General features: G+C 39.0%; 1 protein-coding gene across 2 annotated transcripts in view; it reads left to right on the top strand.

Moving 5' to 3' along the window:
- Positions 1-10,700, top strand: part of alcama (activated leukocyte cell adhesion molecule a) — a 37,735-nt gene extending 27,035 nt beyond the window's left edge. Inside the window, exons 12-17 of one of the 2 annotated variants that reach the window (XR_013969955.1) lie at positions 1,854-1,983; positions 3,200-3,226; positions 3,996-4,107; positions 4,196-4,292; positions 7,389-10,389; positions 10,468-10,699. Coding sequence is in view for 1 of the 2 variants with exons in the window: in XM_080867545.1 (XP_080723671.1) it covers positions 1,854-1,983; positions 3,200-3,226; positions 3,996-4,107; positions 4,196-4,274 (348 nt within the window). In the remaining variant the exon portion in view is untranslated. Of the gene's footprint in view, positions 1-1,853; positions 1,984-3,199; positions 3,227-3,995; positions 4,108-4,195; positions 4,293-7,388; positions 10,390-10,467 lie in introns of both variants that reach the window. The other variant, XM_080867545.1, reaches the window with a different exon arrangement.
- Positions 10,701-13,504: the final 2,804 nt, after the last annotated feature.

Below are 13,504 nucleotides of genomic sequence, written 5' to 3'. Positions count from 1 at the left end.
GGATAACATGTAGTCGAAACACGTTCAGAGACATTAGTTGGAAGGTATGGCTTTACCTTGGCTAGCTGTCTGAGATGGGTAAAGCTACTTGACTAGTGACTACTGAACTCAACTGCCTACACAGTTTAAAGGAACCATGAAAGTACACATCAAGGTTTTTAACATTTGTCTTACAATGAGCAGATAAAGGGCCCAGAGTACTGTCGATATTTACTAACAGAGATGCCAAAAATAACCATTTCTGTTTGGTTTTCATTTAGTTTTAAAAGATTTAAGGACATCCACTGTTTAGCGTCTTTAAGGCAATTAGTCTCTTCAAGTCATCTGCAAAACAGTAAAATAAAAGGTTATACTATGAAAAAATAGACCCCAGTGACAACATACCGGGTCAAACAAGGCTGGACCCAAAATTGACCCTTAATTCACCCATAATTAAGAGGGGCTATTTTTGAGCCATGTTCATATAAAAGGTCCTTCCAAATAAGTATGACTGAAACAACTGAAGAACAGATCCTTTAAGGAGGATATCATGGTCAACTGTGTCAAAGGCTGCTGCCAGGTCCAACCACAAGAGGGCAGCAGGTCTGCCAGAACCCACAGTTAATAGAATATCATTAAAAACCCCTAAAAGTGCTGTCTCAGTGCCGTGTAGTAATCTAAAACCAGATTGAAAAATTTCAGAGATCCCATTAAGCCTGCAACTGTGAGTAGACCAATTTCTCTAAAACATTTGAAAGAAAGGGGTGCTTTGAAATTGGCCTGTAGTTAGCCAGAACAGTTGGGCCCAGACTGTGTTTTTTTTAAAAAGGGGCTCACCTATAGCGTCTTTAAAACATGATAGGGAACAACCTGTAACAAGGCCAGTGTTAATTAATCTCTGGATATAAAGACCAGTAATATCAAAAATATTTTTAGTACACTTAAAAATTAATTTAAAATATCAGAAAATCCTTGATGCTTTCACAGCTTAAGTTAATTATCCCAGGATCAAGAAATGCGACACAAAATTGACACACTATTAAACCATTAGGTGCTCGTCTTTTAGGTGCTGATCAAACTTAAGAAAAGTTCTGGTCATAAAATCTGAAAACTCTTGGATAAAGTGCTTATAATTGTGCAAAGGCGCAGGACTATTCAGGTGTAGCTCAAAAAGCTGGATTTCGAAACTTGAGAATGAATAATCCTGCACTGCTTTATGGCAACGGAAATGGGTGTTGAACACTATAGCTAAACCAGCACCACTAGGTCTGAGGGAGGCTGAAGAATGAGCTGGAGGAAGAAAAAGCAACAGACTTGTCACGTAGAAGCCAAGTTTCTGTCAAAAATGGAAAATCCAGCTGCTGTGACTTTAAGTCATTTAATACAAACATCTTGTTTGCTGGTGAGCTAGCATTTAATAGAGCCGGGAAGGGTGCAGACGTTAAAGTATGAGCAAGGGTGCGAAGATTTGTGGGATACATGCTATGTCCAGAGGACCGAAGCTGCTTAGGAAAACGCGACACAAAAGTGACACACTATTAAATCGTAGTGTGGACCAGCTGATCCAATGGCGTGGGATCTCTAGGGGCAACAGGCAGAATCCATCTAATAGTGTACTCATCTGGTCTAGTTCCATAAGAAGCACAGAGATGAGCCCTGATTCTGGCGAGTGTACTAGCCAGCTTTTCCCGTTTCCTTGGGTGCTTCTTCCAGTGTGTAGCATAAGGACATGAGGATCCTAGGACATTTTGAGATATTATATATTGAAAGGAAGAGAACTAACATCATGACACCATTATGTAACTGACAAAGAACATAGAAAATATCCTGTAGAATAGTTAAGCCAATACAATGTGTTGTGTGTGTGCCTTCAGGAGGAGAGCTCCTACATCAATGGCAAAGTGATTCATAAAATCACCATAGTCCCCAAGGAGAACTTGACTATCACTTGCAACGTCAGTAACCGCCTGGGACAACATGCCGAGACAATCAGTGTTTCCTCTGGTAAGTTAATGCTGTGAACTACTTAGTTGGTTGGCTTTATTTTATACAGACGTGAGGAGTGAGAGAGGTGTGATAATTCTGTGCAGTGGATAACTAAAGTCAAACAGGTTTGAACAGACATCTTCTCAATATCTTTTAAATTCCAGTACTGTAATGCTGCTTGAAGAGAATCTATCAGTCTGTACTAGCCTAATTAGGCAGCATTTATAATCCAATACCAGCTAAAATTCAAGCTGGTCCTGATCTCTTACTGATGTGTGATGTGTTTCTTAATCAAAAGTAGTGTATTTCAATCTATACCTTTGTAATGAATACAAGACATCAGATTTAATGGGGCGATCGTGGCTCAAGAGTTGGGAGTTCGCCTTGTAATCGGAAGGTTGCCGGTTCGAGCCCCGGCTTGGACAGTCTCGGTCGTTGTGTCCTTGGGCAAGACACTTCACCCGTTGCCTACTGGTGGTGGTCAGAGGGCCCGGTGGCGCCAGTGTCCGGCAGCCTCGCCTCTGTCAGTGCGCCCCAGGGTGGCTGTGGCTACATTGTAGCTTGCCATCACCAGTGTGTGAATGTGTGTGTGAATGGGTGGATGACAGGTTGTGTAAAGCGCTTTGGGGTCCTTAGGGACTAGAAAAAAGCGCTATACAAATACAGGCCATTTACCATTTACCATATTGTTTGTTATGAAGCTATATCTATATACAAGAAATAAAAGACCTGAAAAGTCAACAGATATATTCAAGAAAATATTCGATTAACAATCAAAAGCAAATATGATTGATTGGAAAATATTAATACAGCTGCAAAACATTCTACAGTTTTGTTATCTATCTTATGCATTAAATATTTAAAGTTGTATTTTTATTTGCACCACCCATGTCCTTCAATGTGAAACTTTAATGTTTTCCTTTCTTTGAGAGTATGGTCAATTCCTTTATTTAAATGTAAATTTCTACAAGTTATTTAGATCTGTTATCAACCGTAGTAGTTATTTGCTGATTTAAACTACTACAGAATGTGTTTATATAAAACTTGCACTTACAATTAGTGGAAAAATCTTTGATTTCCTATTCTGAGACTACATTTGGCCAGCCCCGTCTCCGTTTACATCAGTGCAGAATTTTGTTTGGCTTTAAGAAGAGTGTTTAGACAAATGGTGTTGGTCTGTTTTATTTAATTTCTTTTCTTTATTTAGTTCTGATATATTCATTTTTCATTTCAGTTTTTAAGGAGGAAAATAAAGGAAGAGGTAAGTGATTTTGATTTTCTGTGCTATTACCTAATTTGACTTTCTTGAAATACATAAGAAATTATACATAATTGCAAGTTTAACTGCTCAATGTGGGTTCTGTGATTAAGCCTGGGCATGGTTCCCATGCCCAGGCTTAATCATCCAATTTAGGGTCAAGGGGGTCCTTGTCACATGTATTATAGGGCAAATGGTAAACAGGTGTCCAGTCAATCACAGAAAGAGAGACAACCATTCATGCCTATGGCCAGTTTATAATAGCAAATTAACTATCCCATCACTTTTGGCTATGGCAGAAGGATTTGAATTCAGGGCCTACATGCTATGAGGCAACGGTGCTAACTGCTGCAGTGCTAACTACTGCACTGTGTTGCTGGTTATATTATAAGATGCCTATTCTTTTCTATTCATTATTCCCTTAATATATAATGCATCTTTAGGCTTTAGTGCTTTGGTGTTATGAAATGCAACATTCCACTGTGGACTGCCATTATTGCCGTCTTGCAATCTAAACAGATTGTTTCATGTCACTAAAGTAAATGTGAACAAATCTCAGAATTATAAGCATTGCATAAAACAGTAGACCTATCTGATAAAATTGCATTGCTTGAGCAAAGAGGATCTCTGTAGTTCAAGAATCATTGTGAATATGCTAAAGAAGACACATTATGTAGTTTTATCACAGCTCAACTTGTTTGTGTGTGCATGTGAGCGTATGTGTGGGCATATGATAATTTTAAGCTGAAGCTGTTTGGTGCTGTGTTTACAGGATCTCGAGAAGATCGGGACCAAGCAAAGCTCATAGGGGGTGTTGTGGCAGGGCTCGTCCTAGTTGGTATTACAGTGGGACTCATCTGCTGGCTCTGCAGTAAGAAATCAAGGTATTGCCCACAGTGCAGTGACTCACAGGGCAGGGTCAAAGTCATTTTGTAGGTGCATCATAATTTTATATTCCTATTTTCACCACAGACAAGGAACCTGGAAAACCAAGGAGGAAATAAATAGATCTCATGAAAACGAGAAACTAACGCCCATTGACTGTGTTTAAAAGGCACTAGCTGAAGAGGTAAGCATTTGGTTGTGGAAAGCACATGTGCAGTCAGTTTTAAAGGTAAATGGTTAAATTAAAACCTAGTACAATTCCATTCCATGTCTCATTTCTTTAGGTTTCTCTAAGTTTGGCCATCTGCCCTATCATTTTATCTTAGGAGGTGGATGATGGACAAATAGCTTTTGAAAATTTCCCAAGCTAAACTGAGCAAGAAATTTTAAACATGCTTTTGCAAACACCCTAGTTTTATTTTGGATGCTCGCATATTTTACTTTTCATGAAAGCGAGAAACTACCAGGGTCAAAATTATTAGCCTCCCTTATGTTCATAGCTACGTCCTTTCTGACTGCTAACACCGTGCAGTCATTTGCAGTTTTCACCAAGTCTCACACATGTCTCCTGAGCAATCCCAGGCTGTTCTGCTTTGAATTTCTCAAGCTCCTCCACATTTGATGTTCTTACATAGCGGACCTTGGTTCAGACTTTTAATGGGATTCAAGTAGCAGCTTTGTGCAGGCAGACAGAAACATTCGCTTTGGTCTTCTGGATGTAGTTCTTCAGTAGGAGCGACGTACGTTTTCAGTCGTTGTTGTGTTAGAAAAAAACCAATGACCAGGACCCAGTTTTGCTACTGACTGCTTTAGGTTTCTTTCAAAATTTTAACATATCCCTCTCTCTTGAAAAATGAGATTTTCAATCTCAATGAGATTTTTTTACTTAGATAAATAAAGGACTAATAAAATAAAAATTCCCAATGATTCCTTCCACCTTAATAAGATTAGCAGTTTTGTTTACATTATCAAGGACAAAGGATTACAGATCCACTGCACAGCCAACTCTATTGAGAACTATGTGCTTGCTATGTGGTCTTGTATACATGTTCAGAGGTTTATATGTGAAGACCTATTCACACGGGTTAGTTGCTGTATCCCACCCTCCCAAGGTGTGTGTCATAGGTAACATAAGTGAATTAGATATGGAATAAAATACATCATATATATAGTCCTTACTGTCTTTTGCATCGCTAAGAAAACTGTCCTTGTGAACTGGGAAAAAAAGACAAACTTTACAAATGAACTTACAGACTACTTTAATAGTACAGTTTAGAGTCAAATATTCAGTCTGTTACTGTTCTTATTGTCTTTCCTTAGGGATTAATAAATTAAGCTGATTGCCTGTTCTGATTGGAGAAACACATTGGAGAAAATATCTGCTTCCTCAAAAACAATTAATCCCTAAGGACATTATGTGGTTACAGTGTCTTCAAGAAAATTAGACTGCATTAAATTAAATAATACAATATATTACAAAGTTATGAGAAATAGCTCTAATGTATACAAATAGCTCAATTATAAATATCCAGAAAATTACAAAGATATATATATGTCAATTAATATAGATTGACATTTTATTTTCTTATTTTCACTGTAAATAAAACGCATGTAACTATTGCACTGTGTACTGTGAATTAGATGGAGTTGCCGCTCAGTAGATTTGGGTAATCTCAGTCTCTCACTGAACATGCTCCTCTCTGACACTGCCTTAAGGGAGTCTGGAGAGACAAATGTTGCAGGTTTTTATTGCTGGACATGGTGCTTACTGGGTCCAACCTGGGCATGGTTGCTGGCCTGCTTCCTTTAGGGTTGTGGCCTGCGGTGCCCTCTTCGTGTTGCACTGGGGGCTCATTTAAAATAAATAAATAAATAAAGTTACATTATTTACAATACATACTGAAAAATAACTAATCTAGGTCTTCTAGATGCAGAAAACGTGGTCACACAACAATACACAGTGCACAACAATACACTACACTAAGTTGTAGTGCCTCTTCACCTCACTGTGCAATACCTTTTGTGCAATACTTTTGTAAATAGTCAACAGTGCAATAGACCTCAATACTTGAAATGTGCAATTCACTTGTATTTTTATTTTTTATTCCTATTTATTCTATTTATCCCCTTCGTATATTTTATTTTTATTGTCTCTGTATTATATATATGTGTGTGTGTGTGTGTGTGTGTGTGTGTGTGTGTATATATATATAATATTCTGTAACTCTGTAACTTCTGTCGGTGCTGTGCTTTTTTGGAAATCGAATTTCCCAGAGGAACCCACCCGAGGGATTAATAACGTTCTATCTTATCTTATCTTATATATCACAGCAGTGGCTTGTGCTATGGCTCAATAACATTTTTTTTAATCTGGAAGGATTAATCATACTGACCTTAGTAATTTTTTTTCTAAAATAATGCTGCTGCTGTTGTGTGCCAATAGAAATACATTCTTTTCTCAAGAAACTATTATTTTTAGAATTGCTATGTTGGTATGTTTGTAGTTTAGATCTTGGTTTTAAATGATTTTCTGACTGCTGAGTAGTTACAAAAAAAAGAGACTGAACTGATCAGAAGCGTTTGAATATTTGTTTGCTTTCAGAGGTTAGATCTGATTCAGCAAAACAAAATAGTTATATAAATCTGGATTTGCTGAATCAGACCTCAGTCCATCCTTGTGATATATTAAATTCAATTCAGTTTAAGTACTAACTAAAATAAATTGATATAATATTAAATAGATATTTAATATTCCATGTAAAAATATTACATTCACATGAGTAAGCACTTTTGCAAAAGTGGGAAGGAAAAACTCCCTTTTAACAAGAAGGCATCTCCGGCAGAACCAGGCTCATGGAGGGGCGGACTGCCATGATTGGTTGTGTCTCATATTGGAACTTCTGGTTTAGATAGCTCTACGTCTGTGAATCATTGTCCACGATAGGGATTTAAATCAAATCCGTTCACTGTTGTGCTCTCTAAGACTGTGAGTTTGGAAAAAGTGTTGGTAGCATTAGCATCCTCCTGTGCCTAAGTGAGAAAGAGTGACAGGAAAGCTGCAGGAAAGAAATGATGTCTTACTGTTGTCTGTGTAAATCGGTTGGATATTCTTCTGTCAACTAAGCTTCTGTGTGTAAGCTTCTACTTTTTTTTTGTGGATCTGTGCAGACAAATATAAATTTTGATGTACCTCTACATCATTTGCAGTCATCATTACTAAAATACATGTTCATCATATTTCAGTTTTGGCTGGCTTGACACGTTTCTCCCATTACTTTAGGTTATTGCTGCACGACACTACCAACTGGTCATCTGCTGTGAGCTTGAAACTTTGTTTATACTATAAAACTATTTGTTTCTACCTACTTTTGTTTGAACAATTGAATTCTGACAACCAGCCCAACACCAACAGAACACCTGTTGGTGTCCTTCTGCTCTATGGATTTCTCCTTTGGTTGCTACCTACCCATAAATGGTTTCAGAAGGATTACACTAAAGAGACCCGCTACAATCGACTAGCTCTGGATCTTTTTCAGCTCAGCCAGAAAATAGCCACGCTGGAAAGTTGGATTTCCATCTTTCACCAAAGATGGGAGAATGAACTGCTGCTGGACTCCCTGGAAAAACCCACCCTGTGTCAACCCACCAATACTTCTGTCACTCCCTGCAATTGTTCATCTGTCAAAACAAAAACACAAATTAATTCATCAATAAGCGGCATGTCAGCACAGCTGATACATTCATCAGGGAATTTTCAAAGTGTACATTACCATTCCTGTTATCCTGTGATGAAATGATGGACAACTTCTCTAATACAATTGCTCATGTTATTGAGATTATTGCTCCTGTAAAAACTATTGATATATATGGTCCACCAAAAGCACCCTGGAAAAATAGTGAAAGATGGCAAAAAACACTGCAGGAGAGTTGAGAGAAAATAAACTACAAATTAATTAATTTAGAAATCTATGAAAAATGCGCTATACTGCTAGAATAATTAAATTAACCAGAAAATCCTATGTCTCCCAAGTGATCAACAATAACCAGTCAAATTCTTTTTTTTTCATCCACTGATGAAGTATTTTATCCCTCCAAAACCATGCTAACTGAATTTCCTTCAGTAAATGAGTGTGATGAAATTAAATCATTTTCTAAATATGATAAACGGCTCTCTCCACTCTGGTAAGCAATCATTCTGGTGACAGTGGGAAGGAAAAACTACCTTTTAACATTCAGAAACCTCCAGCCGAACCAGGCTCAGGGAGGGGCGACCATCTGCCTGAACTGGTTGGGGGTGAAGGGAGGCGATAAATGCTATGAAGAGAGTCAGAAATTACTAATAACTAAAAATTAAATGCAGAGTTGTGTATTAACACACAGTAAATAAAAAAGGTGACTGAAGAGGAAACACTATGTGCATAATGGGAATTCCCCAGCAACCTAGACCTATTGCAGTCTGAGGCCTCAGATCCAGCCCTAACTATATGCTTTACAAAAAGGAAAGTTTGAAGCCTAATCTTAAAAGTAGAGATAGCATCTGTCTCCTGAATCCAAACTGGAAGCTGGTTCCATAGAAGAGGGGCCTGAAAACTGAAGGCTCTGCCTTTCATTCTACTTTTAAATACTCTAAGAACCACATCCACAGTCTGAAGGCTATTTTACACTGAATGTGCTGCATAAAAACAACAGAAAATTCAGGTTTTTCTGGATCCAAATTTGTTGTGGAACCTTGGCATAATTTTGGATAGGGATCTCAATTTTGATAATGCCATGAATAAGGTTAATGCGATTACTTAATTATTCTATTACTTCACAAGCTCTCAGTGGTTTGGGCATCCAGTATATCTCTAACCCAGTCAGACCTCTTAGGTCACCAGGTTCAGATCATTTAACTGTTTCCAGAATCAGATCTGAGTATGCTTAAGGTGCTTTTAGGTACTGGGGTCCTCTTCTTTGGAACAAGCTACCTGCTCACCTGATCAATTACATCTGTGTGTAAATTCAAAATAAGACTTCATCATTGTAGGCCTGTGTAAATAAAGAGGTTTTAAGTGTTATTTTGTTTTGCTTCATTCAGTTTTGTTTTATTCTGTTTAGCCAATTTATTTATTTTTTTACTGTGTGAAGGCATTGTAAACCTACTGTTTAATGTGTCCTTATTTTCTGTGTTAAGCAAATAGTTCATGTAATGAAATGTAGCAGCCTGGGATCGAACCATAAGTCTTCCAATTAGGAGATGACCTACTTCCACAGACACCCCAAAATATGCTTTTAGTTTGAATAAGCCTATTTTTTGCAGACTTGGACCCAACTGGGTCTTGGCTCAAATCAGAACAGATTTGGACTGAAGGTGGGGACAGCAACTGAACACTGGAGGGGGAAAAGATGAGAACTACAACCAAATGCAGCCAAATGCCTCAGCAGTGTGGGCTAGACCCAGCTCACTCATCTTGCATGTACTTCCTTATTTTTTTTCTTTTTCTATGTGTAGAATTATTTTTATTTTCATTTAGTTCAGTTATTTATATTTAGTTATATATATTTTCCCATTTGAAGTGAACTAGCATGTAAGAATTTCATTGCTGAGCGTAACCACTGTTTTCCAGTGTATGTGACAATAAACTATTAATTCTTGATGGAGGAGGATTTTAACTTGTTTAACTGACTGACTTGACTTCTTCTGGCTTTGACATTACATGGAAGGACACTACAAGAAGATGGACTGAAATCTGCAGTTTTCTTCCCACATCTTTGGAGTGAACAATGAATCCACGAAGAAGCCATTAAAAGTCGTTATTTTTTACAATTACTTTGAATAATTATAATGTTTTAAGGCTGTAAAACCCCTCACTACACACTTTATACGCTTTTCTCAGACAGGCATGAACATTTTCACATTTTTCTCTCTTGTTTAAACACTCTCAAAGTTCAAACCTTCGTAGAAAAATAAGTCCAGTATTATAGAATGAAACAAGGGGCAATTCTTGTCACGGACCCGGTGCCGGGGACTCGGGGTTCGTGAACAGTGTGGACCTTTATTGTTATTAGTGTATTGGATGTATGTTTGCTGCACTGTGCTCTTGTGTTCCATGCTGGTGTGTGTGTGTGTGTGAGGCTGGAGGATGAAGGACAGCCACCTGCAGGCCTGATGGGTGTGGCCCTGCCAGCTGCTGGTCACGCCTAGCTTACCACACACCTGCTTCTGATCAGGATCGTCGGGGGAGCTACTTAACAGAGCGATGGAGCTTCCTCCGGCGCAGGATCGTTGAGTTAGACTCCATGTCAGTGTTTCTAGTGTTGTTAAAGTGTATGCCTGCCGGAGTTGGTGCCATAACGGCTGTGTCTGTGTTTTTCCCCAGGAGGACAGCGGAACACAGGACTGCAAGACACACGGGGTGTGTGAAGGCACAGGGGCAGAGAGCACGGGATACCAGCACTTGGGAGAAGACACGTCACGGGAGTCGAGGGAGCACTTTTGGAGATTTAATGTGTGGTGTACAATTACCTCACTGTAAATAAACCCACTGTTCATTCCATTAAGTCTGCGTTTTGGGTCCTTTCTCCTACATCCCCCACGGTCTGCCCTCCAGACCGTGACAATTCTAGGATCAGAGCTGTTCCTTCCTGGAATAAAAAAACATACATATCCTAATCTTAATTACTGGGGGTGGATAATGAATGATGCTCATAGTGAGTAAAAAGTGCATGACTGAGTACATTTTTTATGGACAGAGATTCACTTTTAATGTGTAAGTATATTAAAATAAAGATACAAAAAAATACACTCCAAAAATAGAAGAGTCTTCGAAATGTACAAATGTACAAAATATTAATTAAAAAATTATAAAAATGGAGGCAACTTTGCCTATCGTACAATGTACAGCTCCTCATTCCACCAGGGCACTGTTTGGCATTTTCTGAGAGTGCGCAAATGTGGTGCATGTACTGCAGCAGTCATACAGACAACTAGATGGTCCAAAAGTTGGCCTACCTATTATTGGCTGTATATTCATTTTAATCTCCCCAATCAATGACAATGTTACGTTGGAATGTTGTTAAAGAGGTTTAAAAAAATGTTTCAACAAGGCAGAACAGAACTTCCAGATTGTATGAGTAAAATTAGGTTGTTTTTTTTTTTCTTTGTCAGTTTAACAGTTTCTGTTTTGCCTGTCACTATTCCCTGTTTGTTTTCTTACCTGGTTCTTCCAGGCCTTGTACTTTCTCCTCACGTTCCCCACTTTCCTGTCTCCTTCTTTGGACTGACAATCATACACAAATAGATTGTATTCAATTAGATGAAAAAATTACATTAATATGAAAAAATACTATTAAGATCAATAATAAAAAGTCCTCTCTCAGTGTACTTTCAACCAAAAGGCAAATAACCGTGGTTACGTGTACATCTAATAAAAGATATAAATATTGAAACACTGATCCAACATTATTCTTGATTGACGGATCATTTGATCTTACACTTTTACCTGAATGTGGCTCCTTTTTTTGAAAAAATGTCCTTATATCCATTACAGTGGGGCAAAAAAGTATTTAGTCAGCCACCGATTGTGCAAGTTCCCCCACTTAAAATGATGACAGAGGTCAGTAATTTGCACCAGAGGTACACTTCAACTGTGAGAGACAGAATGTGAAAAAAAAAATCCATGAATCCACATGGTAGGATTTGTAAAGAATTTATTCGTAAATTAGGGTGGAAAATAAGTATTTGGTCACCTCAAACAAGGAAAATCTCTGGCTCTCACAGACCTGTAACGTCTTCTGTAAGAAGCTTTTCTGTCCCCCACTCGTTACCTGTATGAATGGCACCTGTTTGAACTCATCATCTGTATAAAAGACACCTGTCCACAGCCTCAAACAGTCAGACTCCAAACTCCGCCATGGCCAAGACCAAAGAGCTTTCGAAGGACACCAGGAAAAGTATTGTAGACCTGCACCAGACTGGGAAGAGTGAATCTACAATAGGCAAGCAGCTTGGTGTGAAAAAATCAACTGTGGGAGCAATCATCAGAAAATGGAAGACATACAAGACCACTGATAATCTCCCTCGATCTGGGGCTCCACGCAAGATCTCATCCCGTGGGGTCAAAATGATCATGAGAACGGTGAGCAAAGATCCCAGAACCACACGGGGGGACCTGGTGAATGACCTGCAGAGAGCTGGGACCAAAGTAACAAAGGTCACCATCAGTAACACACTACAACGGCAGGGAATCAAATCCCGCAGTGCCAGACGTGTTCCGCTGCTGAAGCCAGTGCATGTCCAGGCCCGTCTGAAGTTTGCCAGAGAGCACATGGATGATACAGCAGAGGATTGGGAGAATGTCATGTGGTCAGATGAAACCAAAGTAGAACTTTTTGATATAAACTCAACTCGTCGTGTTTGGAGGAAGAAGAATACTGAGTTGCATCCCAAGAACACCATACCTACTGTGAAGCATGGGGGTGGAAACATCATGCTATGGGGCTGTTTTTCTGCCAAGGGGACAGGACGACTGATCCGTGTTAAGGACAGAATGAATGGGGCCATGTATTGTGAGCCAAAACCTCCTTCCATCAGTGAGAACTTTGAAGATGAAACGAGGCTGGGTCTTCCAACATGACAATGATCCAAAACACACCGCCCGGGCAACAAAGGAGTGGCTCCGTAAGAAGCATTTGAAAGTCCTGGAGTGGCCTAGCCAGTCTCCAGACCTCAACCCCATAGAAAATCTGTGGCGGGAGTTGAAAGTCCGTGTTGCTCGGCGACAGCCCCAAAACATCACTGCTCTCGAGAAGATCTGCATGGAGGAATGGGCCAAAATACCAGCTACTGTGTGTGCAAACCTGGTAAAGACCTATAGTAAACCTTTGACCTCTGTTAATGCCAACAAAGGTTATGTTACAAAGTATTGAGTTGTATTTTTGTTATTGACCAAATACTTATTTTCCACCCTGATTTACAAATAAATTCTTTACAAATCCTACCATGTGGATTCATGGATTTTTTTTTTTCACATTCTGTCTCTCACAGTTGAAGTGTACCTCTGGTGCAAATTACTGACCTCTGTCATCATTTTAGGTGGGGGAACTTGCACAATTGGTGGCTGACTAAATACTTTTTTGCCCCACTGTATTTGCCCCACTGTGCGTTTGTGTGGATACACAAACGCACACACAACAGGAGTTTTAAGGTTAATGGGACTTATAAGGTTATAAGTCAGTTAGCTAGTTAGTACCTTGGGTTTAATATCGGCACATGCGCATATGACAAAATAACCGGCTTCTCCATTTCAAACAGGACAATGGTAACAACCAGAGGCGGAGCCAGACATTTTATACACCTGGGGCTTAGCCCTAAAGTTTATATAACTATTTAGCCTTGTTGAGCAAACAAGCCTGCAT

The sequence above is a fragment of the Rhamphochromis sp. 'chilingali' genome, assembly GCF_963969265.1.
Source record: "Rhamphochromis sp. 'chilingali' genome assembly, chromosome: 19".
Lineage (NCBI taxonomy): Eukaryota > Metazoa > Chordata > Actinopteri > Cichliformes > Cichlidae > Rhamphochromis > Rhamphochromis sp. 'chilingali'.
Note: the sequence above shows the minus strand (reverse complement) of the source record. Positions and strands in the feature narration are given on the sequence as shown.